General features: G+C 43.6%; 1 protein-coding gene across 1 annotated transcript; it reads left to right on the plus strand.

Moving 5' to 3' along the window:
• Nucleotides 1-791: 791 nt before the first annotated feature.
• Nucleotides 792-20,297, plus strand: LOC124036664 (endothelial lipase-like). The gene is made up of 10 exons (XM_046351505.1): nucleotides 792-1,082; nucleotides 5,352-5,533; nucleotides 5,680-5,859; nucleotides 8,352-8,463; nucleotides 8,742-8,966; nucleotides 9,296-9,538; nucleotides 15,445-15,565; nucleotides 19,113-19,343; nucleotides 19,709-19,816; nucleotides 19,964-20,297. The coding sequence occupies exons 1-10, from the start codon at nucleotides 992-994 to the stop codon at nucleotides 19,977-19,979; spliced, it is 1,509 nt and encodes a 502-aa protein (XP_046207461.1). The 5' UTR covers nucleotides 792-991; the 3' UTR covers nucleotides 19,980-20,297.
• Nucleotides 20,298-23,734: the final 3,437 nt, after the last annotated feature.

Raw genomic sequence — 23,734 nt, forward strand, 5'->3', positions numbered from 1 at the left:
CTGGTAGTGCGTTCAATTTCTATCACCTGAAGCATGCGCACAATATTTTTTTTTAAATACATGCCGGAGACGCATGCTGATTTGCCGAGTTCGTGAACGTGTTTACGAGGTTAAAGACATATGAACGCAGTACCAGCGTTTTGAAAAGTTGATTTAATTTATACTTTCCCGTGGATATATCGTCTCACATACCTTCCGCCAAACAGACCAAGTTCACCTACAACCGTAAAGTACTTTGACATATCATTTAATTCACCATTCTGGTGAATGGAAACTTTACCGATTCAAACGCTCATTCCCGAAGAATAATTTTATGCAATTCAATTTCTGGTTTCCAGGCAATATTGAATGCAACCAGAAGTCACACAATTGAAATGTAATCATCAATTACACTAATGCCATTTCCTCTCTGAAACACAATAGGCTAGTAAAGAAATTATCTACCAGATCACTTGCTCAGTGTTTTTACGGTCAACTAAATAAAGCATCTAAATATGAGAGATTACTATGGAGTAAATGCCAAAGGAAGGAGAGACTAGAGGTCCAGTTTGACTTGTAAATGTCCAGACAGTATAGTGCTGCTGTGATGCCTACAGGTTGTGACACATGGTGGCATTATTTGTTTTCAGAGACCGCTCATAAAATAGTTTAAATGACAACGTGAGGCTACTACAATTTCATTCATGAATTCTTCGCCACGCCTTTACAACGTAAATAAATTGTGCTTGACCAATTGCAAGCCTTGAATCCTCAAATAGCGCTCTGCCGATGATCAGACGACTAAAGGAGAAACTATTTAAATCTCTAATGAACGACTTGACTCCATGTCACTCAACTCTCACTGGTCTCAGGCTGCGTACACGAACAACAGTCTCGCTGATACTTGGATCATTGGACATAAACTCACCGAACACACGAGTAACTGTTCAAAAGAGCCGGGTTATCTTTATCTTTCATCGACGGACTGCACATTTGTTTGCGTGAGAAAGAAATGAAAAATTTAACTTTTTCTTTGTGGGTTGTCCTACTTTGTGCAATTGCGCTCTTTGCGTCGGGAGTGGAAGACAACGAACTTTTCAAAGGTAAGAAATACATCTAATCAGACTTTCATTGACACTTAACAGCACAATCCAGGGTTTCCCCATACTGGTTCCTCGCACCCCTAGGGGTGTACGTTTTGGTTTTTGCTTTACACTACACCGCTGATTCAACTAGTCATCAAGCTGTGATAATTTGAATCAGTTGGGACAATACACTGCGTGCACCCCCTGGGGTACCGAGGTCTGAGTTTGGGGAAAGTTGGCATAGCCTATTCGGAAAGCCTACATTACATATTTTTTTTGTTAAATATTAGGCTATCCACTACAATAATGAGTAAAGGGGAATATGCTACACACCATTAGTAAAGGGTCATTCAGACAAGAAGCATGTTCAATGGAAATCACAGTTAATTTTCAATTTAACCCCCATTAGCACAGCATATCTTTGATTTGATTGCATTGATCGAATGAGGATCAAGTGGAGAGATAATGGAGACCGGGATGAACGGGAATGGATTTTCATGTGGGATACGTGTCCTTGGAGTGCTCGTGATGTGGCGCAAAAGCCGGACTAGACGTCACATCTCGTGGTTCTATTTGGTATTGAGATTTTTCCGACGACTCCGCGTTTTACCGAGAACCGCAGTGCCCGGCCGGGGCTGTTGGTTTATTCTATTCTAATCTGTAATCAATCAAAATGATCTTAAAAGTTTGGTTTCATTTTAGAATAAACACTTATCTGATGTCCATTATTCCACTATCCTGTTCCGGAGAATAATTCATACAAACTTGGCAGTCAAATGTAAATTCTTAACGAATCCAGAATATAGTATTTGTCTTTAGACACTTACCGGAAAAGTGAAACTAAAGACGTTATTTCGCGTGAAAGCTGTCAGTAAGAGCTGAAGACTATATGGAGAAGTGCAGGAGAGTTCTGGAGTGTCGAGATATTGCAGTATAGTAGGCAGCTGGCTTTGTCTGTACAGCCAACTGATACCGTCACAGAGCAGTTGTAAACTACAGTGCATTCCTACATTTTATACACTGTCTGTACAATAGTAGCAGGTTGCCTTCACAAAGGGATTGCCAAAGGCTGCTTCTCAGCAGCCCCGAAAAGCACAGGTCTTGATCGGTATCCCTATATTGATTTCACCAATCTGGTGCAGTGAATGGAGGAACTAAATGAACACCTTCAATATGCTAACTCTTTTGATTTTTATTTTTTTATTTTTACCTCCAATACCAGGGAACAGCGACGGTGTGGCATGGGTGTAAAATTATGCCAATTCCTTTCTGGGGTGAAAAATGAGTTTACAATGCTTTATCTAATCTCTGTTTTTTTTAAAAAATCTCCTGTGGCGCCGATACGTTGATGGTAGTCTGGAGGGGCACAAGAGGACTTTAGTAGACTTGTGTTTTAGGGGCGGCAGCGTAGCCTAGTGGTTAGAGCGTTGGACTTGTAACCAGAAGGTTGCTAGTTCAACCCCCTCGAGCTGACAAGGTACAAATCTGTCGTTCTGCCCCTGAACAGGCACTGTGTTCTTAACTCACCTGCCTGGTTAAATAAAGGAAAAATAAAAAAAAATCTCACAAAGCACCTCACTATTTTTAAAGGCGACAGCTTGAAACAATTTCTTTTTGCAAATGCTCTTAACATAGTGACCAGACTGGGCGTGCGTGTCTGCTATTGCACACGTTTTCTGTACACCCACACCAGACACTATCAGGACACGCATGCTGACCACCTGCGAGTATCGCAAAATAAATGTAAACATGCGTGTTATTCAATCATTGCATCTACACTGCTCTCTCGTAGCCAGGCGCTAAACTAGAACTTGTTTCTATTTGTGACACTTGATGCGCTCTAAGTCCCGCCTCTGCCATCTCCTCATTGGTTTTTAGGCGCATATACCCAGGTGAGTGATTGAAAGATGAACTGAGGTCCACACTCCAGTTCAGTTGGTGGTGGTAATGCACCTTAAAATTGGTTGCCAACTGCCATATAAAGTCTGAAGGAGGAGATATTACTAGAAACTAACTAGATTACCCTTTTATCTGTGGATGAATTGTAGAGGACCTTGTCCATTTCAGGTAAAATGACAACTCAATATTTATATCCCAGTACAAATTAGCTAGCAACATCTAGCTAGCAACATCTAGTTAGCTAAATTGCAATACATGTTTAATGCTACTGTATATGAAGGCACGAAAGGGAGAATCTGCTACCATTCATGGAGTACATAATCAGTCCCCAAGAATACAATGTAAACTGACAAACCAGAACTCTGAGTTTAGCATGTCAGAATCTGCTTTATCCACCAAATCCATTCGCATGTACAGGAATTTGACCTGTGAAATGGTGCTGCCACAAATTAAAATGTATAGATCCAGATATAGTATGAACACTAAGCTGCAGGTAACCTAGTAGGTTACTGGCACACCGTGATTGACCAATAAGGTTAATGTGGGAAAATCTGTGCCCTTGAATGAAGCACTTAAACCCTAATTGGCTCTGGATAAGAGTATGCTAAATTATGCTGGAAGATATGTGCAGTTTTGGGATGACTGTACCGGTGTAAAGTCCATGGATGAGAGGACCAGGTGGACTGTTGATTACATTTACATTTACATTTAAGTCATTTAGCAGACGCTCTTATCCAGAGCGACTTACAACCATGGCACGTGGGATGTAACTGTTCAAGTAGTGGGAGGTACTGGTCGTGCTTGACCTGAACTGTTTGCTGAGGGCAGTCTTTGGCGGAAGGAGTCGATGGTTATCTTTACTGCAAGCTTCCTTTCCCTGGAGTCGTACAGGACCTCAATAGAGGGCAGGTGGCAGCCAATGGCCCCCTCAGCAGACCGGACAATCCATTGCAATGATGGTGAGCATTTGCCTCATATGCAAATTTAGAATTTGAATCGGTACACACAGCATTCATTGGAGGAAAGAACAACTGGAGTGAGGAGTTTAAATGTTTTAGAGTCTTAACGTTGGGTTCGCGGTAGCAGTCCATTTTTAAGACTGCTGTATCGATAGAGTGAACTATGTATGGCTAATAATTTAGCCAAATAAGTGATCAGATGTGGGCCTTGACTGAGCCCAGCTGTGGGGATATTCCATGGGAGGAGTGATGCTGACACGGATGCTTTCCTCCTATAGGTTCATAAAGGCCACTATGCAGTGTCTGTGACCGCAATCATCCTAAACCTCTCGAACACAATGTTCCTAGACTAATGCGAAACTGCAGCAAATCAAATGATTGAGACCTGAAGCTGAAATTGAGGTGGCTCGAACACGTGCTCATAAACGAGCACGATTGACTGGTAGAGCCGCCCTCCTCACAATAAGGACAAATGTGAGCTCTGCTAGGGGTACAAGCTGATCATGTAAAAAAAAAAATGTGATTTTTCAAGTGTAATGTTTGTGTAGGAATCTTGTATGATGATCATACTCTTGTTTTTTAAAATTTTATTTGAACCTTTTTAACTAGGCAAGTCAGTTAAGAACAAATTCTTATTTACAATGACTGCCTAGGAACAGTGGGTTAACTGGTCTAGGGACAGTGGGTTAACTGGTCTAGGGACAGTGGGTTAACTGGTCTAGGGACAGTGGGTTAACTGGTCTAGGGACAGTGGGTTAACTGGTCTAGGGACAGTGGGTTAACTGGTCTAGGGACAGTGGGTTAACTGGTCTAGGGACAGTGGGTTAACTGGTCTAGGGACAGTGGGGTTAACTGGTCTAGGGACAGTGGGGTTAACTGGTCTAGGGACAGTGGGGTTAACTGGTCTAGGTACAGTGGGGTTAACTGGTCTAGGGACAGTGGGGTTAACTGGCCTAGGGACAGTGGGGTTAACTGGCCTAGGGACAGTGGGGTTAACTGGCCTAGGGACAGTGGGGTTAACTGGCCTAGGGACAGTGGGGTTAACTGGTCTAGGGACAGTGGGGTTAACTGCCTGTTCAGGGGCAGAATGACTTTTTTTCTTTTATCTTGTCATCTCTCGGGTTTGCTCTAGCAACCTTTTCGGTTACTGGCCCAACACACTAACTACCAGGCTACCTGCCGCCCCAATAACCTGTGTACTTCCTGCTGCTACAACTGACAGTAATAACATGTTTGATTTGAAATGAGGGACACACCATGTGAGGGTATATTGGTACCTCCCTACATGTTGTATTCCAAGGCTCTGACGGTGACTCCCGCTGAACTGTAAACCTAAGATGGGCTGAAGTACTTATTTTTAAACCTCTTTTTCCATGCAGCTAGAGATATTGCTCATCCTAATGCCCTCCCATTGCTCACCCCTCCCTAGATGAGGAGTTCAAAGTGCTCTACGACGATGAGGCGATCCATGACCGGATCACGTACAACATGAGGAAGAGCCTGAATCTCGACGTGGACGGCTGTGTCCTTCTGCCTGGTGAGAAGAGGAGTCTGCAGGAGTGTGGCTTCAACGTCACAGCCAAGACCTTCTTCATCATCCACGGCTGGACGGTAAACACACTCCTTGTCCTCTCGTCTACCTTTCTGTCACAGGCTTTAGTGAGCCTTTGCTGTGTATGTTTTTATTTCTTTTTTTTAGGCAGAGGGTTGCTCTTTAAAGGGGTGTGTGTGTGACCGATTTGCTCTCTCCTATACAGACGAGTGGGATGTTTGAGAGTTGGATGCAGAAGCTGGTGGCGGCCATGATGCAGCGAGAACCGGAGTCCAACGTGGTCATCGTTGATTGGCTTCCCATGGCCCACCAGCTCTACCCCGACGCGGTCAACAACACCCACCAAGTTGGCCTCAGTGTCGCCACCACCATTAACTGGCTCCAGGTGTGATTTGGTTGTTCAGCGGTCTATTACATTGCAGTATCAGTGAGGAGGGCTGTTGAATACATTGATCTTTAAGCTTACGTGTACTGACAGTGTTCCTAGGACACTATAAGGGGTGATGTGTTTTTATCTCTGACATTTATCTAAATGATGTGGGACAAGGGCCTCGGTTTTCCAGTTGCGATATAACTGTAGCATTACGATCATAGCGGTTGCTAATAATAATTTAAATGTTTTTACCAAACCAAATCATGTAGAGTTCGTTGAGTGCATCGTTAGACCATGGGTCTACTGATGGGATCGAAAGAATAGCAACGCTGCTCTCGGATCAGCCTTCTCCACTCAAATCTTTCCTTAACATTTATTGTTATTCTACAACGCTGCTCTCGGATCAGCCTTCTCCACTCAAATCTTTCCTTAACATTTATTATTATTCTACAACGCTGCTCTCGGATCAGCCTTCTCCACTCAAATCTTTCCTTAACATTTATTGTTATTCTACAATGCTGACGATGGATCAGCTCCTAGAGAGATTTACTGCTTATGGCTGCAAATATTGAGGCGGTTTATGATGCTTACCCCATAACAATGCACTAAATTAGACTGGGCACACCTTGGTACACATGAAATGTATTGAGACTGAAATGAGGCTGTAGCCTAGTGGCTTTTATTTGTTTTCTTTCACTTGTTTTTTAACAATTGCAACTTTTAAAAATTTGTACTTAAACATTTTTTTTTTTACTAGGCAAGTCTGTTAAGAACAAATTCTTATTTTCAATGACTGCGTAGGAACAGTGGGTTAACTGGCCTAGGGACAGTGGGTTAAAACTGCCTTGTTCAGGGGCAGAATGACAGATTTTTACCGTGTCAGCTCAGGGATTTGATCTAGTAACTTTTTCGGTTACAAGTCCAACACACTAACCACTAGGCTACCTGCCGCCCGACTAGTAGTCAACTTCGTTCTGACGTTATCGGCCGCCTGTCTGATGGATGTCTACAAATCTTGATTCTGTGTTTAGTGGAGATCTTCTGTGAATAATAATACAAATATGATCTAATGTACTTTAGCTGCTCTACAAGTGGTCTTGATCAAAGGGTCTGGGGAAACGGAATGGCTTTTAATAAAGATAGTTTTAATGATTTATTTTTTATTTAACCAGAACAAGTTCTCATTTACAACTGCGACCTGGCCAAGAGAGCATTCAACAACAGAGTTACACATGGAATAAACAAAACATACAGTAGAAAAAAAAAGTCTAGAGTGAATGAAAATTAGTTAAGATAAGGGAGTTAAGGCAATAAATAGGCCATGGTGGCGAAGTAATTACAATATAGCAATTAAACACTGGAATGGTAGATGTGCAGAAGATGAATGTGCAAGTAGAGATACTGGGGTGCAAAGGTGCAGGATAAATAAATATTGTTTGGGGATGAGGTAGGTAGATGGGCTGTTTACAGATGGGCTGTGTGCAGTGATCTGTGAGCTGCTTAAAGCTAGTGAGTGAGATGAGTCTCCAGCTTCAGAGATTTTTGCGGTCATTGGCAGCAGAGAACTGGAAGGAAAAATGACCAAAGGAGGAATTTGCTTTGCGGGTGACCAGTGAGATATACCTGCTGGAGCGCGTGCTACGGGTGGGTGCTGCTATGGTGACCAGTGAGCTGAGAAGGCGGGGCTTTACCTAGCGGAGACTTGTAGATGACCTGGAGCCAGTGATAATCTTAATACTGAGAAGGCTCTGGGGAAACGAGGCTCTCGACCGTCTCCAGTAGTTTAGTGAGTTGAGAGCTCCAGTGTGCTAGAGTACAGCTGAGTATCCCAATACCCTTCCAGTCCAGCGCTGACTACAGTAGTGGTGATGTGCAGGATTGGCTGGCTGGGAACTTTTCCTTAAGGAACAGAACAGCTGGCAGTGTTTTCAGGTGTTGGTGGGAACTCCTGGTATCCTGTGAATTCTAATGAGGGAGTTGTGGGTATTTCTGTATTTTCCATTTGGTCATACGGGAACTTGCCAGATGCTCTTGGGGGAAGAGTTGTCCTCTGTCTAGTTTGCAATGGGTCTCGTTCTCATCACGAGTCAACTGCTGTGTGACCTAGTGTGTCTCTCCATTGTGACTTCCACTAAGAGCAGAGTCTGGGTGTGGTTGCAATCCACTGTACTGCTTTCTACCCAGCTAATCTGTTAAGATGGCTGAAGGGGAAAGGAGGCTATTAGACAGTATTGGGATACATTCAGGCCAGGCTCTGTCCCCTTAACAGGCCAGGACACCGCTGACATGCAAGCCCAGGGTTCAGGCTGTGGGTAAGAGGGTAGACTGCCTTCTGAGACAAGCAGAGGGTGGAAGTGCTTTTGCAATGAAGGGAGAGCGTGAACGTATTCTGATACCTCATTATCTCCACTGGGATTTGCTGGTGCCCAGGGAATGACTGACTGCTATTGGCTGAGGGCCTTTTGTGTGGCAGCAGCTGATGTTGGTTGTCATGTATCCGATAGGAGGAACAGCAGCTGCCCTTGCAGAATGTGCACCTGATTGGCTACAGCTTGGGGGCCCATGTGGCGGGCTACGCCGGAACATCTGTGCGAGGGACTATTGGCAGAATCACGGGTAAGTTGTGGGAGGTTTATGACCTCATTCACTGTTGATCCTCAAGACTCTGAACAGGCAGCGGTCTGAACCTTTATAACGGTGCCAATCCCCTTTAAATCAAACTCAATATAGTGAAGTATGAAACCAGTACCACCTTAGCGTCTTCATGGAGTGATGGCTGTGGCTATAGTCACGGTGTATTGACTGTTAAGCTGTGGCTGTATGCCTATAGATCTTAGACACACCTGTCTTGTCCACCAAATGAGACGTTCCCGTTTCTCCCATCTCTCCTATAGGTCTAGACCCGGCAGGGCCCATGTTTGAGGGGGTGGGAGATGATAAGCGCCTCTCATCGGACGACGCCGACTTTGTGGACATCCTGCATACGTACACGCGCGAGGCCCTGGGAATGAGCATTGGGATCCAGCAGCCCATCGGAGACATTGACATCTACCCCAACGGTGGAGACGTGCAGCCAGGCTGCTCCCTGCGTGAGATGCTTACCAGTACAGCTGGAGGAAGTGAGTACCACACACAGGAAGTCACTGAGGGTGTGTGTCCCCTCTCCCCCCACCACAAGTCTAAAAGCATTGGATTGGTGTAGGCATATCCTAGAGGGAGTTTCCATACACCAGTCACTTCGTTTCAAATCCATGAAGGGAAGTGAACAAGTGCACACTTTGGGTGGAAGGAGAAATTGTTGGGACGCACCACTAAATGCAGTGCTGTACCAAGTTTAACTGACTTTTTTTCTGCTGTTCTTTGGCTAGATGAGAGTTGGCTGCTTGTCATGTGACTGGTTAGCTGTTCCCTTGTTGCTTATCAGTGCTGTAAACTCTTTCCTCCTCAGGCTTCATGGATGTGATTAAGTGTGAACACGAACGGGCTGTGCTCCTGTTTGTGGACTCGCTGATGAACAACGAGTACACGAGCCTTGCCTACCAGTGCACCGACCCCGAACGCTTCAAGAAGGGCATCTGCCTGAGCTGCCGCAAGAACCGCTGCAACAACATTGGTTACAACACCAAGAAGATGAGGAAGAGGAGCAACTGTAAGATGTACCTGAAGACCCGTGCTGTCACACCCTTCAGAGGTGAGCTGGGGATTATTTTAATTGGGGGGGGGAGAAATATGCTGTTCTTCACATTTAGCCATTTAGCCATTTTCCCTCAAGGAGAATGGGACTGAATGACCCTGAACTATACTTACCACCCTCAGGAGAATGGGACTGAATGACTCTGAACTATTCTTACCACCCTCAGGGGAATGTGACTGTGAAAGGAAAGAGGAGTTGGGTGGTACAGTAGGTAAACCCTGCTGACAGTCTTAAAGGACAAAGACAAGTAGAGTACATTCTTTGCTAACAGCATGCACAACAGCACTATTAACCCCCGCCCCTTTCTTCTTCTGTGGCAGTTTCCACCCGACAGATTTTCACGCAAATAGTCTTACATTTTGAATAAAAATAACGTATTTTCCTACCAGAGAACCGTTTTTCATCTAATTGACTTTGTTATGGGTGATGACATAGTGCACATACCTTGACCCTTTGGTTAATTTCCCATGTACCAAATACGGTGTACCATGTCCCGACCCATTTTCAACTCGACTGATGGGTTTTCGCTCTTGTGTAGTATAAATCAAATGATTTGTCACGTGCGCTGAAGGCAGCAGGTCGCGTGCGCTGAAGGCAGCAGGTCGCGTGCGCTGAAGGCAGCAGGTCGCGTGCGCTGAAGGCAGCAGGTCGCGTGCGCTGAAGGCAGCAGGTCGCGTGCGCTGAAGGCAGCAGGTCGCGTGCGCTGAAGGCAGCAGGTCGCGTGCAGTTTAAGAAAAATAAGAGTGAAGGAAAATATTTAATTAATAAAGTAAAATAGCCCAGGTAGCCATTTGATTAGCTGTTCAGCAGTCTTATGGCTTAGCTGTTAGGAACCTCTTGGACCTAGACTTGGTGCTCCGGTACCACTTGCTGTGTGGTAGCAGAGAGAACAGTCTATGACTAGGGTGGCTGCAGTTGTTACATTTTTAGGGCCTTCATCTGATACTGCCTAGTATAGAGATTCTGGATGGCAGGAAGCTTTGACTTAGTGATGCACTACCCTCTGTAGCACCTTGCGGTCGGTTGCTGAGCAGTTTCCATACGAGGTGGTGATTATTTCTAGTTGGGATGCTCTCGATGGTGCAGCTGTAGAACCTTTTGAGGAGCCATGCTAAATCATTTCACTCTCCTGTGGGGTAAGAGGCATTGTTGTGCCCTCTTCACGGCTGGGTCAACAGGGAGTACAGGAGGGGACTAGGCACACACCCCTGAGGGGCCCCTGTGTTGAGGGTCAGTGTGGCGGATGTGTTGTTACCTACCCTTATCACCTGGGGGGGGGGCATCAAGAAGTCCAGCATCCTTTTGCAGAGGGAGGTGTTTAATCCCAGGGTCCTTAGCTTTGTGATGAGCTATGTGGGCACCAAGGGATTTAAAAAAAAAATAATGCTTTAACTAGGCAGTTCAGTTAAAATTCTTATTTACTATGACTGGCTACACTATGGTGTTGAACACTGAGCTGTAGTCTCATGCCCCAGGACTACCTGACATGATGACTCCTTGCTGTCCCCGGTCCACCTGGCCGTGCTGCTGCTCCAGTTTCAACTGTTCTGCCTTATTATTATTCGACCATGCTGGTAATTTATGAACATTCATTTGAACATCTTGGCCATGTTCTGTTATCTCCACCCGGCACAGCCAGAAGAGGACTGGCCACCCCACATAGCCTGGTTCCTCTAGGTTTCGTCCAAGGTTTTGGCCTTTCTAGGGAGTTTTTCCTAGCCACCATGCTTCTACACCTGCATTGCTTGCTGTTTGGGGTTTTAGGCTGGGTTTCTGTACAGCACTTTGAGATATCAGCTGATGTACGAAGGGCTATATAAATACATTTTGATTTGATTAGTCAATGAACAACATTCTCACGTCGGTGTTCCTTTTGTCAGGTGTGGAGTACAATACAGATTGCGGCATCTGTGGCGCTGTTGGTGCGGTATGTGAATTGGAGTTGGTCTGTTCCCATACTACTTTTTTATAGTCCTGTACCCCTTCAAACAGTCAACCTCTAGCTGCGTACCCCCTCTATAGCACCAGGGTCGGCACACTCTTGTTTTTTGCCATTGAGTGCCTGCTATGCTATGCTGCTACATACTATGCATTTAAATATTAAATATAAGACTGAGGGTTTTTTCACAACCCGACTTGTGGGAAGTGACTGCTCTTTTATAGGACCAGGGCACAAATAATAATCAGTTATTTTGCCATCTTACACACACAACCTGATTTTTTTTTTTTTTTTTTTTTCCCATGTTTCATCAAAATTTGGTTAATGAGACAGTGTATTTGAAGGGATACCTGTAACTCTGCAATGTTGTATTTAGTTTTCATGCTAGTGAGGGCTGAGAATCCACACTCTGATAGGTACGTGGTTACAACGGGCCTCAGGTGTCTTAACTTGCCGTGGCAAAAAAACTCTGAGTGCAGCTCTAGCCAGAAATCTGACAGTGGCTTCTGATTTTGAAAGTCAATTTTCAGAACCGCTTGTTTCGATGAGGCTCTTGTTCAGATCGTGGTCAAATGGACTGGCTGCAGGGCATGAAACGGATCCAGTTTCGGGAAAGTAATTGCGCACCCACCTCACTCAGGTGCTTCGCTATATCACATGTGACATTGTGTGTGTGTGAACGCTTGAGTTTATTGTATGCACGGTAATCATGCATACAATGACATGTTGTCCTTGTTAATGCAGACAGAAAAGAGCTCCAACTTCTTCTTAGCCTCAATTTTGTACCGCACAAGTCCATTTGATGTCACAAAGCTGTCCAGTACTTAAAAGAATCCCCATGTTGCCCTGGTTTGCCGGGGATGTCTTCCTTAATTGCCACCCCCCCCCCCCCCAATAAACCTAATAGACATGTACCAGGCCTGCCACGGGTGACTCATCCAGCTGTAACGCATATAATTCATTGGCTTGTATGCTAAGCAGTAATTGTTTCAAACCATCTCCTGCTATGTCACTGAAGTGTTGTGAAATTGTCTGTTTTTTTGGGGGGGGCCTTTTCCCCCAGCATTGTCCCAGCCATATATGCAACAGTAGGAAGAAATGAGTCCAACACAATAGTATGTAGTTTGCCTGTCCTAGCTACTTGGTTGCTCACCATGTATGTTATTTCTAGCCCCTTCTTATTAATGGTATCTGTTGCTTTTATACATAATCTCCTGTGCTTAATTTTTTTTTACTGTCAGGGACCGGTGGAAAATGTCAGTGAAGAACCTTGCAAGTAGGTCAGCGCTCGGAGTAAAAGTCCTGGTAATCAGTCTGGCCCTGCGTCTTTGAATGTTGACCTGGTTTAAAAGTCTTACTCTCATCGGCTACCGAGAGTGGAATCCCAGTCGTCCGGAACAGCTGGTGCTCTCATGCGTGTTTCTTGCCTTGACTCATGCATGAAGTCATTTAGCTCGTAGCTGGGCTTCTCTTTTTTACTCCGTAATAGTTTGCAAGCCCTGCCATATCTGACGAGCATCAGAGTAGTAGGTTTGACTCTTAGTCCTGTATTGACACTCTGCCTGTTTGATGGTTCATCGGCGGGCATAGCGGTATTTCTCATAAGCTTCCGGTTTAGAGCCCTGCTCCTTGAAAGTGGCAACTCTACCCTTTAGCTCAGTATGGATGTTTTATATAAATAAAAGATTCCAGAAGTTTCCCATATGCACAAAGGTTATTTGTTTCGATCCCTGTTACTGAGAATTTCTGGGGACAATAAAAGCCCACTCTAAAATGTGCCGTTTTTTGTCACACCACAGTGCCACAGATGTCTAATTGAGGTGCACAAATTGGCCTGCTGACTGCAGGCATGTTCACCAGAGCTGTTGCCAGATTATTTCATGTTCCTTGCTCTACCATAAACTTCCTCTAATGTCGTTTTTAAGAGAATTTGGCGTCCAACCGGCCTCAAGCACAGACCATGCGTAACAACGTCAGCCCAGGACCTCCACATCCAGCTTCACCTGCGGGATCCTCTGAGACCAGCCACCCGGACTGTTGATGGAACTGTGGGTTTGCACAACCGAATATATATATATATATTTTTTCATACGAACTGTCTCAGGGGGGAACTTATCTGCGTGCTCGTCGTCCTCGCAAACTGCTTGCCCACACAATGCCGTACATGCAGTCTGCCCAGTACAGTTGAAACCGGGATTCATCCACGAAGTGTGCCAGTGGCCATCAAAAGTGAGCATTTGCCCACTGAAGTAGTTTACAAGGGCAAACTGTAGTCAGGTCAAGACCCTGGTGATGTCAAGACCCTGGTGATGTCAACATTGTGATCGGAGTGCCTCATGGTGTGGTTATGGGCAGGCATAAGTTAGATGACACCATTTGCAATTTCGATGTTAATTCTGAGTGCACAGAGATACCGTGACGAGATCCTGAGTCATTTACATTTAAGTCATTTAGCAGATGCTCTTATCCAGAGCGACTTACAAATTGGTGCATTCACCTTATGACATCCAGTGGAACAGCCACTTTACAATAGTGCATCTAAATCTTTTAAGGGGGGGGGGGGGTGAGAGGGATTACTTATCCTATCCTAGGTATTCCTTAAAGAGGTGGGGTTTCAGGTGTCTACGGAAGGTGGTGATTGACTCCGCTGTCCTGGCGTCGTGAGGGAGTTTGTTCCATCGTCGTGCCAGTCATCTGCCACCGTCACATATTTCAGTATGATAATACACGGCCCCATGTCGCAAGGATCTGTACACAATTCCTGTAAGTGTCCCAGTTCTTCCAAGGCTTACGTACGCGACAGGTCACCCATTCAGCATGTTTGGGATGTTCTGGATTGACGTGTAGTACAGCATGTTCCTGCCAATATCCAGAAACTTCGCACAGCCATTGAAGAGGAGTGAGACGACATTCAACAGGCCACAATCAACAGCCTGATCAACTCTATGTTAAGGAGAATGGTGATCACACCAGATACTGACTGGTTTTCTGAGCCACACCCCTACATTAAATGTTTTTTATTTATTTTTTAGGTTGTGTGTGATCAACCGATGCATATCTGTATCACGTGAAATCCATAAATTAGGGCTTAATGAATATTATTCCAGTCGACTGATCTCTTAAAAAAAAATATATATATATATGAACTCTAATTCAGTAAAATCTTTGCAATTGTTGCACTTGTATTTTTGTTCAGTGTGTCAAAAACAAAAATAATTCCATAGAAAAACAAGAGATGCAGTTCATTTTCTGTCGTTTCAGTTTGAAGTGATTTGTGTTGGCTAGCTCCTCTGAATAGTAACCTGGCTAGGAAGCGAATGCTCTATGCCAGGTGAATTTGCCCATTAGCTCATTGTTATAGAAAACAGCTTAAACAAACGCATGTCGCTACTTTTCTGTTATTTTGGCTGCACTGTTTGACATGACAGTTAGCAGATGTTTTTATTGCAAGCGAGGGATAAAAATGTTGCCAGCCGTCATTGCAACGCACTATTTAGACCGTACGCCTGGGTGATGTCCATAGATTTATAACGAGACCTAACTTGTCTCTGGCAAGTGAACGAACAGGTGGCTCGGGTAGCAACCCTAGATTTGGTTCAGGACTATTTGTGGAAGGCTGAAATGGTATAAATGCATGCATAATATCAGTCCTTTCAATATGCTAACCTGTTGCATAAAAGTGGTGCCTTGTGGAACGTGTGTTTTTGGAGGATATATTGCCACAGATTCTCTACTTCTCGGGCTTAACACTTGTGACTATATCCTCCAGACACCGGCTTCTCGGACATTATCACTTAAACATAACACACCTTATCAGTACTTGATCAGTAGCCAAACAATTTATCTCTGAACTTTCTTTTTTTATGACTCGGTCACACCTTGCAGTTGTAAAGCTACTGTCTTGGCTCCTGTTCATGTCCCTGTCCTGTGTTATTTATTTAGCCGTTTTGTTTGTCCCTCCTAGGCATCCATTATCAGATGAAGATGCATGTGTTCAACAGAAAGCAGGCTGATGATGCTGATCCAACCTTTCACGTCAAGCTGTATGGAGCTCACAATGACACCGATGACCTGCATGTAGACTTGTGAGTACTGCTGCTCTCTACTCAGTGGCAGGTAGCCTAGCGGTTTGGGACCTGATTTAGACTTAGGAAATGTACGCCTTTCCTAGGCACTTAGTAGTTGGTATTCAGACTTGCCTTATGCAGGTTTGTAAATAAGCTTTCCTTGTGCGCTCTGAATACATTTTTAATTCAACCCATGAAAAGCCTATCCACTTGCTGGCAAACAGATTTTCTATGGGTTGTCATTAAATGTACTGAAAACCCAATTGATCTAATGCCAGACTTTAAATACGGTGTACTTAAAACATAAATGTATTAAAATTGCTGACACTCACTAGACTGTATGGACATATTTGTCTGTTTCAGCTCCAACTCAATAGTAGCTAGTTTTTTAGGTTAGGAACGTATGAATCCAAAGAAATCATAACTTTACGCACCAAAATAGTGGTTTTGAGTCGTCCTGAAGTTTGTCATATTCAAGTTCAATCTATGAAATATTGGAAGATGAGCAGTGTACAATAGGGGTTGACCAGTAATAATCCTCAGTGATCATGGAACTGTTTTGACGGCGGTCCTGTTGTCGTGAACCGTGCTCCAGATTTAAACTGCTGGGTATAGTCTTCATTCCATAATGACTCAAATGGGTTACATGTCCAAAATTATTGCACAACTTGTGATGCGTTAACCTATTATGATCCACTATCGCTAGTGACCCTCAGGAACAACTACACCAACGTGACAGACAAAAGGTGAATGAAATTATGTGGGCTTCAAATTTGAAGGAAAATAACGTGACCGTTATACTTGTATGTGGGTATTGCTTACGGTGGCTAACGTTTTCACGCGTTACAACTCTGCAGGTTTTATAGAAGCCTAGTTTGTGTCTCCAAACTTCACCTGCGAAAATTCAGAATAACGGCACAGCTATTTATAGCCTAATTCACGCCATGTTGAGGAGATTTTCAATTTGCTTCCAAATGACTGGTTTCACATTCGTCTCCAGGGATCATAAGGAAAATGATCTAAAATACCTCTTTAAGGAATACCTAGGATAGGTTAAGTAATCCCTCTCACCCCACCCCTCTAAGTTTTAGATGCACTATTGTTAAGTGACTGTCCCACTGGATGTCATAAGGTGAATGCACCAATTTGTAAGTCGCTCTGGATAAGAGCGTCTGCTAAATGACTTAAATGTAAATGTAAAATAATTTGCATGTCTAAAATAAATCTAAAATTGCTATGCATTTCCACCAGTGGGGGCTGCTGAGGGGAGGACGGCTCATAATAATGGCTGGACCGGAGTGAATGGAATGTCATGAAACCATGTGTTGGCTGCATTTGATACTATTCCGCTCTAGCTGTTACCACGAGCCCATCCTCCCTGAATTTTTTTTCTTTTTTTCCCCCCAACCTCCTCCTGTGACTCCCTTCTCCAAATGGGTAAATTACAGTGCATGTAGATTTATATTTACAACTGGGGTTGTTAAGGCCCTACACCCAAACAAGGGCACTGCGTTCATCCACCTCTGGCCTGCTCGCCTCCCTACCACTGAGGAAGTACAGTTCCCGCTCAGCCCAGTCAAAACTGTTCGCTGCTCTGGCCCCCCAATGGTGGAACAAACTCCCTCACGACGCCAGGACAGCGGAGTCAATCACCACCTTCCGGAGACACCTGAAACCCCACCTCTTTAAGGAATACCTAGGATAGGATAAGTAATCCCTCTCACCCCCCCCCCTTTAAGATTTAGATGCACTATTGTAAAGTGACTGTTCCACTGGACGTCATAAGGTGAATGCACCAATTTGTAAGTCGCTCTGAATAAGAGCGTCTGCTAAATGACTTAAATGTAAATGTAAATGTTAAGTGGTGCAGAATACAGCATTGACACTGACCTACCCTTTAATTTCAGTGCTCTCCACCACACGAATAGCAGGTGAAGAGTGATGATAGTAGTACTAGAATTAGCTTCTGCTGCTTAAGGTAAAGGTTTGAACTCATAGAGAGGAGTATAACAAGGGATTTACCTTATTTTTTACGTTATGCTTAATTCTAGTCGGAATTCACCCACTTAAAGCTTTTGGGCCAGTAACCAAAAAGTCTCTAGTTCGAAGAGCCGACAAGTAGAAAATTCCGTGCTCTTGCGGCAGACGCTTAACCCAAGTTGATAGTGGCTGATCCTGGCCGTGACCCTTTGGGATATTAATTTTAAACACATTTTTCCAATTCACACTTGCGTATAAAACACACTTATATGTATACGTGGGATATGGGGAAAATATAAATTTTACCTGTTTACAAATCCCTTTTGCCCGGCAGGCTGGGGGGGGGGGGTGGTATCGAGACCCGCAACAACTCATAATGCAAATTATAATGGTGACAAAGTAACCCTCATTTGCTCACATTGCATATAGACTTGTTTATACTGTATGTTTGTTTACTCCATGTGTAACTCTGTATCTGTCGAACTGCTTTGCTTTATCTTGGCCAGGTCGCAGTTGTAAATGTTCTCAACTTGCCTACCTGGTTAAATGAAGGTGAAATAAATTAAAATTAAAAAAGTGATAACGAAAATAACCAGACAACTTAAATCTACCTTCAAACACTCATGGCTTATTTGATAAACACACGGTAGAAGGTCGGGCAGGAAACTGGGCTGAGCTAGACCCAAGGAAAGAAATGATAACTAACCAAACACACCCCTAAGCTAGACTAGCCTACTTTAACAGCTAACTAACCAAGCACACCCCTAAGCTAGACTAGCCTACTTTAACAACCGCTAACTAACCAAGCACACCCCTAAGCTAGACTAGCCTACTTTAACAACAGCTAACTAACCAAGCACACCCCTAAGCTAGACTAGCCTACTTTAACAGCTAACTAACCAAGCACACCCCTAAGCTAGACTAGCCTACTTTAACAACAGCTAACTAACCAAGCACACCCCTAAGCTAGACTAGCCTACTTTAACAACAGCTAACTAACCAAACACACCCCTAAGCTAGACTAGCCTACTTTAACAACAGCTAACTAATAACCAAGCACACCCCTAAGCTAGACTAGCCTACTTCAATACAGCTAACTAACCAAAACGCCCCTAAGCTAGACTAGCCTACTTCAATACAGCTAACTAACCAAAACACCCCTAAACTAGACTAGCCTACTTCAATACAGCTAACTAACCAAAACACCCCTAAGCTAGACTAGCCTACTTCAATACGGCTAACTAACTAAAAATACAGTGGGTAGTGTATGCCCATGGGTGACGTGGGTAGTGTATGCCCTTTTCCCACCATCAACAAAAACAATACTCACAGATGGGGACACAGTGACATGCAGTTGAAAAAACAACTACCGAGAGGTGGAGCTTCTGAGAAAAACAACAGTCAGGGTTTTTTAAACCAAGGGAATGTGATTGGGTAATGGAAAGAGGAGGGGGTCTTCTGATTTGAAGGTTGTTTGAGGAATGATTGCCACCTGTGATGGGAGAAGGGGAGAGAAGAAACACAGGATACCTGTGTCAGTAACAACCTGTGATTGACACCTTTTTGTGTCCCTCTCCCCCGCCAGTCCAAACAAAGTGGGTCTGAACCTGACCAACACCTTCCTGGTCTTCACCGAGGACGACATCGGGGATCTGCTGAAGATTCGTCTGAGCTGGGAGGGGGCCAACGAGTCGCTAGGGTCCATCTGGAAGAACATGAAGCAGTCCTTCTGGTCCTGGAACCGCACCGGCACGCCCATCAACCAGGTGCTGGAGGTCCGTAGGATCCGTGTCAAGTGTGGAGAAACTCAGAAGAAGTAAGTTGGCAGGCAGAAAGCGGTGGTTGTGTTCCCCCCCCCCGCATACCATTCAATGAGTGGTTGGTTCCATAGAATGGAAAAAAAGTTCAGAATTGGGATTTCCACTCTAGAAATTGTATTTCTATGGTTAGTTCACCAAGCAGAGTCGGCTGTCTTTGATTTGATAATGCTCTCACTCAAACGGCCGTTGTTTATAACTCAGGAAATGGAGTCACTTAGTCTTGAATCAAATGCATCTTGCCGTTAAACATTCTCTATTTTTTTCACTTTTGTTAACAATCATTTGGTTTTTAACATCTAATTTGCTCCTCAACGTTGTGCTATCGGTTCCTTGTTTCACTTATTGGTTTGTGCTTGTGTAGGTTCACATTCTGTGCCCAGGACCCCTCAGTGACTGAGATCTCTCCAGGACAGGTCATCACGTATGTTAAGTGTCGTGATGGCTGGGAGGTCAAACCAAGTAAAAAAAGGTACAGCACAGTCCATTCACTTAGTGTAGCGTTCCCTAACGGTGTCTAATTCTTAGATACAGAAATGTATTTTAAACCAAGGTCCTTAGTTGAATGGATACTTGTCTAGTCAATCCAGCATATTGACCGGTCCTCTTGCATTGACAGGTTGCATAACTTATAAGGATTCAGCACTTCATCAATCAACGCACCAATGGCATGGGACCTAAAGTCGGAAGGCATGTCTGTAAGGACCCGCCTTTACTTCATCTGAGCACTTTGATTGGAGGAGTGATGAGCACACGTTGGGAGGCCTTGGACTTGGGATGCACCTGGATGTTTACTGGTGGTCACATGACTCTGGGCTCTGGCCAATGGGACGTCGGGAGGCTTCACGTGCCGTCTGTCAGGACCTGACAATTCCCTGAGTTTTTCTTTGTACAGAGACTGTTCAACTCGGAAAATAAACGGTTGTGTTATCCATCGGACATTTTCCCCCAACAAATCTAGTCTCTTTACTGTATATTTGTATTAATTTTCTGAATTGGAAGCACTGCAAGACCATGGTTATTTATCGAGCACATTGTTTGAATAATTTCCTCTGATGCAGTGGTTGAGTGAATGTGTTTGCATGATGGTAGTGTGTGTGTGTGTGGCGTGACCAAGGGTATGAGCGTGCCTATTGGTTAGAGCGAGCTTAATGTGACTACACTGTAAAACTGAAGGACGTGACTGGGCTACATGCACTTGATCTTTCACTGTGTTTTGTAGGGTTGCAGAATTCTCCAAAATATTCCAGAAATCTTGGTTGGATGATTGTGGATTTGTTAGTCCCTTCGGTGTACGTTCATATTCCTTCTGGGAATTTGGGGGGGAACCTGGGATTTTGTGGAAATTTTAACTGAAATCTGCTACCCTACTTCTGTACAACGTGTTGCTATTGTTATTTCGATGTACCCCATATGTGGCTGTGTTTATGTATATAATGTAAAAAAATAAAATTAAAATTGGAAGAAATCACACTTTTTTTTTTTTGGGGGGGGGGTGTTTTTCATCAGCTAGATGACCAAGGTGTATGACCTTAAAGGCTTTTCCTTTGGCTCATCCTCAAAGTCAAGAGGAGTTGAAATTACTGCAGAGGTTTTGATGGTCTGGTTTTACTTAGATGAGTTTACTACTTTATGACGCTTGCGACGCCCAAAAATCAGTTCATTATTCCCAGAGGTTCACTAACCACGATGCTGAAAAGACTCGTTTTCAACATCGTTAACGTCTGTGTACGGCCTTCCTGAGGCTAGGAAGTACGGTTGCCACGGTTTCAGATTCCTTTGCTCGTCTGGGTCAGTGGTATTGACGGTGCTACTTTTAGTTGTGTTACAGTGCTGGGAAGTATGGCCTCATTTTGACCGTGGAAATGCAACTCTAGCAGAAGTCTACGTAGCCCATGGTGTGATGCTGGGATTAATCTTATGGAATCTAGTAAACATGCCAATTCTAAAAATTAAAAATATCACCCACATCTGCTAAAGTCTCTGTTGGTTGCACTGTTAGACTAGACCACTTCTGTTTAGATATTTCCTTGTTTGGTACACATGGCACGGCTAGAGTAGGACACTACTCTTCCCATATTCCTCTTTCCCCCTCCACCTTCTCTAAACTCATTGAAGATGTGAGAAGCTCAAGTGAGGCTGCTTGGCTCGTCTCCAATATAGTTTGAGGAGGTGGATAGAAGACTGAAATGCCTTCTGTCTTGCGTAGCTCGTTAATCGGCACACAGACTCAGCTTATACTTTCTCTGATGTGCTTCCCAAATCTCACAGGTGATGTTCTAAGGCGCTGGAATTCTTGGAAAACCTCTAAAGGAAGAAGAAAATAAACCCCAGATGGATTTGATTTATGACGCACTTTCACAGCTGCTCCAATAACTTTACAGTATGTGTGGTGATAGAGTCTGTCTAATCCACCAGTAAACGTCTGTCACACGGTTTCAATACTTTATATGGGGGGAATAGTTTTATTTTAAGAGTAAACCATAAGGTTCATAAGATTGCTGCACATATCTCACTGAATTGACAGATTTCAAATCTTCAACATAGCAAACCATGTGTGACGATTTTGGCAGCGACTTGCCTTTCGTGATGTATGGTACCCCCCCAAAAATTAATTAGGACTTCTGACCTTACTGTGCAGCCATATTTCATAGGAAATTGGCCCAATGTTTTTAAACCGTAAACCGTTTCTGTGGCTGCAGTATGACATAAGTTTTCAGGCTGCATCTGTTACTACTTATTGTCCATCACGTCACAATCAAGGAAGTGAAGTGATTCTTGGAGAAGTTTGAGAAATTTAAATTTCCCACCGCAAGTCTGTTCCGCCTTCCATAAAAGGAACTGAAATTAAACCGTGTGGCAACAACTCCAACCAGAAAATAGACATTGTGTGACATTTCTTACTGTAAATAAATACTAATGAATTTGTCTTAGATGGATAAGTAATTCAATCAGTCAAGTTTCAGATTCATACTGTCAAAGTTGAACATTGTATTTACAGAAATAGAGATCATCTTTCAATTCCAAGGCTTTTAAAATCTGGTGAAAAATGTTTTGGTATGCAAATAACATTTCTAGAATGAATCTGTAATATAAGCTAAATCAACATGATCACTACTGTTCTCCCTTTAATATATATATATATATTTTTAATTTCACTGTGTTGGTAGTGACACAGTGGGTTGGTAGGGAATTTTGGTAAATATTTCAAGTACAAAGTGTATGTTTACCTTAAGTTGGAAGAGTTGTGCTGAAGTTTGTGAAAATAAGACAACTTTATTTTAGTTATATACAGTACCAGTGAAAAGTTTAGACAAATACAGTTGTCTAAATACATTTACTTTTTTCTACATATAAAATATAAAATAAGACAACTTTATTTTTGTCTTCACTACTCTACAATGAAATAACACATGGAATCAAAATATATTTGAGGTTCTGCAAAGTGGAATGCTTTTCCAGGTGAAGTTCCCACTAAGCCCAAACCAGATGGGATGGCGTATCGCTGCAGAATGCTGTGGTAGCCATGCTGGTTAAGTGTGCCTTATTCTAAATAAATCAGTGTCACCAGCAAAGCACCATCACACCTCCTCCTCCATGCTTCACGGTGGGAACCACATGCAGAGGCACATTCATGTACTCTGCTTCTCACAAAGACACGGCGGTTGGAACCAAAAACCTCCATTTGGACTCATCAGACCAAAGGACAGATTTCCACCGGTCTAATGTCCATTGCTTGTGTTTCTTGGCCCAAGCAAGACTTCTTATTGGAGTCGTTTTTAGTAGTGGTTTCTTTGCAGCAATTCAACCTTGAAGGCCTGATTCACACAGTCTCCTCTGAACAGTTGATGTCTGTGACTTGAATACTGTGAACCATTTATTTGGGCTGCAATTTCTGAGGTGTAGTTATCTGTAATGAAATTATCCTTTGCAGCAGAGGTAACTTTGGGTCTTTTCCTGTGGCGGTCCTCAGAGCCAGTTTCATCAGTGCTGTTATGGTTTTTGCGACTGCACTTGAAAAAACATTCAAAGTTCTTAATTTTCCTGATTGACTCACCATATCTTAAAGTAATGACGGACTTGTTTCTCTTTGCTTATTTGAGCTGTTCTTGCCATAATATAGACTTGGTATTTTACCAAAAAGGGTATCTTTTTGGTAAAATCAAAATCTTCTTTATACCACCTCTACCTTGTCACAACACATCGGATTGGCTTAACCACATTAAGTTGAAAAAAATGCCACAAATTAACTTTTAACAAGGCACACCTGTTAATTGAAATGTGTTGTCCAGGTGGGAAAGGGCTGGTGTTGGTCAGCACATGTCCTGGTAATCCGTCTGGCACTGCGGCCTTGTGAATGTTGACCTGTTTAAAGGTCTTATACACATCA

Source organism: Oncorhynchus gorbuscha, linkage group LG05, assembly GCF_021184085.1.
Source record: "Oncorhynchus gorbuscha isolate QuinsamMale2020 ecotype Even-year linkage group LG05, OgorEven_v1.0, whole genome shotgun sequence".
Lineage (NCBI taxonomy): Eukaryota > Metazoa > Chordata > Actinopteri > Salmoniformes > Salmonidae > Oncorhynchus > Oncorhynchus gorbuscha.

Coding starts and splice junctions, on each gene's coding strand:
- LOC124036664 (XM_046351505.1), top strand. CDS start 992: ATGAAAAATTTAACTTTTTCTTTGTGGGTTGTCCTACTTTGTGCAATT. Junction 1,083..5,351: donor AGACAACGAACTTTTCAAAG/GTAAGAAATACA, acceptor ACCCCTCCCTAG/ATGAGGAGTTCAAAGTGCTC. Junction 5,860..8,351: donor CCACCATTAACTGGCTCCAG/GTGTGATTTGGT, acceptor TGTATCCGATAG/GAGGAACAGCAGCTGCCCTT.